The sequence below is a fragment of the Raphanus sativus genome, unplaced genomic scaffold, assembly GCF_000801105.2.
Source record: "Raphanus sativus cultivar WK10039 unplaced genomic scaffold, ASM80110v3 Scaffold4711, whole genome shotgun sequence".
NCBI lineage: Eukaryota > Viridiplantae > Streptophyta > Magnoliopsida > Brassicales > Brassicaceae > Raphanus > Raphanus sativus.
The window spans coordinates 2,605-6,163 of NW_026620013.1; the positions used below are offsets into that span (position 1 = coordinate 2,605).

A 3,559-nucleotide genomic window follows, 5' to 3' on the forward strand; every position below is an offset into this window, starting at 1 on the left:
TTTCACACAAGTCTCCAAAAACGTCTACAGTATAGTTCATAACAATTTGTTAGTTGATTTTCCGGTTTAACCGGTTTGATTGTTTGTAAAGTTTTTTTTATTCCTTTTTTTTCTTTTTTTTTCCTTTGATTCCATAAATAAAACAATCCATCCAAAAGAATAACAAAAAAAATTTTGTTGGAAATAAAACAAACTCATGCAAGTCCAATAATGTCTAGTAGCTCAATCTCAAATTGGATGTATTATATACCGGTTTTAACCGGAAACCGGACAAACATTAAGGTAATTCTGTAAAACGGAAACTTCATAAAGGCTAAGTAGTATTACATTCGACGTCAAGCTGACGCGACTGTTGTCTCATTCTCTCTCTCTCTCGCTGCTACTTCTGTCCGCTCCAAAAAAAGATCCGAAGCTTACACAAATCCACTTTTGAGTTTTTATCTTTCCTCTCCACTTTTTATCTCAATTATTAAGAAATAAAAAAAAAACCCTAATTTCGATTCAAATTCGCGATCGGACCTCTAACTGCAATCGAGAGAGAGATTAGAGACGGAGGCGATATGGATTTCGATTCGAACGGAGGAAACAAACGAGTCTTCAACCGACTCGGCGGCGGGCCGACTCGCCCCTCCCCGCAAACCGGCTCACGTCAGCAGCAACAAGTCTGCTACCACTGGCGATCGGGTCGGTGCTACCGAAACCCCTGCCAGTTCCTCCACCGAGAGCTACCGGGTCCGGATCCGGGCCACACGACGAACAACAACAAAAGAATCGCGGACGAATCGGGCTTCGCGGGTCCGAGTCACCGGAGAGGACCCGGGTTCAACAACGGGAATAGTAATAACAACAACACGTGGGGGAGGTTCGGTGGGAACAGGACGGTTTTGACGAAGACGGAGAAGGTGTGCAGGTATTGGGTGGATGGGAGCTGTAGCCACGGGGACAAGTGTAGGTTCTTGCATTGTTGGAGCAAAGGAGATGGGTTCGCGTTGCTGACTCAGCTAGATGGGCATGAGAAGCTTGTGAGTGGGATCGCTTTGCCTGCTGGGTCTGATAAGCTTTACACTGGGAGTAAAGATGGGACTGTTCGTGTCTGGGACTGTGCTTCTGGACAGGTATATGATGATTTGTTTGAGGGTTAGTTATCGTTGGTTGGTTTGGTTTTTGATGTTGTAAGAGTAATGAGCATGTTTTGAGAACCTTTATTGGTGGAAACTGATGGGCTTTAGGTGTTAAATTAGGAAAGAAAGTATGTGATTTTTTTTTGTTTTAAGCCTTCCTTAATTAGTTTACTTACCATGGGCGACTATTTGGATCAGTGTACAAGCGTACTCAACGTTGGTGCGGAAGTTGGGTGTGTGATTAGTGAAGGCCCGTGGCTATTGGTTGGCATGCCAAATCTAGTGAAGGTATGATTACTATTTCTTTTTCTAGACCGTCACACTATCGGTGAATCGCTTTTATTGCTCTGTGCTTGCTGAGTTTTAGACTAGTATTGTTGTTGATACAGGCTTGGAATATGGAAACGAATGTAGACCAGAGTCTGAGTGGACCTGTTGGCCAAGTGTATTCTCTTGTTGTGGGCACTGATCTACTCTTTGCAGGCACACAGGTAAAACTTCCTAGCTTTTTCTTTTTCTTTTTTGCTATAAACATATCAGCAGCTTCTGGTGAAAATAAGTCATTAAGTTGTTGACTTTCTGTGCAGGATGGTTCTATATTGGCATGGAGATATAATGCTGCCACTAACTGCTTTGAACCGGCGGCGTCACTGATGGGCCACACACTTGCGGTTGTTACCTTATACGTTGGAGCTAACCGGCTCTATTCAGGGTCCATGGACAAATCTATAAAAGTGAGTACTACTAATCATCTCCCTATGCTTGAGATGAGAACTCACATTATCAGTTGGTTTGTACATTTGCAGGTTTGGAGCCTTGAGAATCTTCAGTGTCTACAAACTCTCACGGATCATACATCAGTTGTGATGTCTCTCATATGCTGGGATCAGTTTCTTTTGTCTTGCTCATTGGACAACACGGTCAAGGTTAGGTTCATTCTTAACTATCTATCAGATCGGATAATCTTGTGAAAGTTTTATTTTTCCCCTGTTGACGTTTTTTTCTTTCTTGGCTTTAGATATGGGCTGCAGTTGAAGGAGGCAACTTGGAAGTTACATACACTCACAAAGAAGAACATGTATACACCTGTTATCCTCTCACTTTTGGTCCTAGTCTTATATGTAATGTAACTAACAACTTCTGTGAATATTATGGATTCAGGGAGTGTTAGCTTTATGCGGTGTACATGATGCAGAAGCCAAGCCGGTTCTGTTGTGTTCTTGCAACGACAATACATTGCGTCTCTACGACTTACCATCGTAAGTGCTTGCAACACTTATTTTGTTTTCCGAATCTCTACAACTCTTCTGTTTTCTTAATAGCTTAAGTTCATTTGTTAGATTTACGGAGAGGGGAAAAATCTTCGCAAAGCAAGAGATAAGGTCAATCCAGATAGGTCCAGGTGGCATATTCTTCACGGGTGATGGAACCGGTCAAGTCAAAGTATGGAAGTGGTCCACTGCACCAGCCGCGGCTATGTCTTGAGGAAGTTAGAAACCTTATCAGAGTTCTTTCCTACGATGTTCTTGTACCATTATTTATATTTGGGGTCTAATTGAGTTGTTTCTCTCTTTCTTATTGATGTCATCCCTCCATCCTAGTAAAGGCCATGATCTGATGAGATTGTGTCATGTTAGGAGTTTTGAGACAGAGTTGGGAGAGTTTTGGTCCCTGTTTTGTCAAATTTCAGCATTCTCTGTCTTGTAACGCTTGGATTTGTATGGTCAGATTGTCATAATAAAAGGATTGGTCTATTCCAGAAAGATTCAGAGTTGATGTACAGTGACTAGAGTGAAGCCTTCTTATTACATAAACCAACATCCTACAAAAAAAGGAACAAGTTCTTATCCTATACAATCAGGTCGGTCATTAGGTTCTTGAAAGTTTATAAAGTGTAGAAACCTCTAAGCTTAGTGTCACTTTAACAATCCATCTACGCCAAGCTTGTTTAGCTACGGTCAAACGGTTATCATCAACATCCAACAATCACAATTCTAGGCACACCAAAAGCTCGAGCAGCCAACATAGTGACAAGACCAATAGCTCCAGCTCCCATCACTAATACGTTTGTTTCAGGACCGTCTCAGCTCGGCGACAAGCGTGTACACACCAACACTTAGCGGCTCACACATTGCTCCTCTCTTCCAAACTCACATTCTCAGGCAACTTGAAGCAAAGATCCATAGGGAACAACAAATCTTGCAATAACCAATTTACATATCCATGTGAGCCTAAACACACGAAGCAATAACAAACAAGTCTCTCACTGTATGTATACATAAAACAAGCCAATGATCAGTGCAGTTTTGACTTTATGTTTTTTTCTTAGTAATCAGCTCAATTTTTTTATCATCTTTTAAATGATTAATATAAACCATTGAGACCTCCTCAACTAACCTAAAGTTCATCATCCCATATTAAAAAATTCTCCTAGATCC

The 3,559-nt window shown here is 41.4% G+C and overlaps 1 protein-coding gene across 1 annotated transcript; it reads left to right on the forward strand.

Moving 5' to 3' along the window:
* The first annotated feature begins 351 nt into the window (after nt 1-351).
* LOC130507529 (zinc finger CCCH domain-containing protein 63-like) lies at nt 352-2,886 on the forward strand. Its single transcript, XM_057002231.1, has 8 exons — nt 352-1,115; nt 1,320-1,409; nt 1,511-1,612; nt 1,709-1,855; nt 1,928-2,047; nt 2,140-2,199; nt 2,283-2,380; nt 2,462-2,886. The coding sequence occupies exons 1-8, from the start codon at nt 561-563 to the stop codon at nt 2,604-2,606; spliced, it is 1,317 nt and encodes a 438-aa protein (XP_056858211.1). The 5' UTR covers nt 352-560; the 3' UTR covers nt 2,607-2,886.
* Nucleotides 2,887-3,559: the final 673 nt, after the last annotated feature.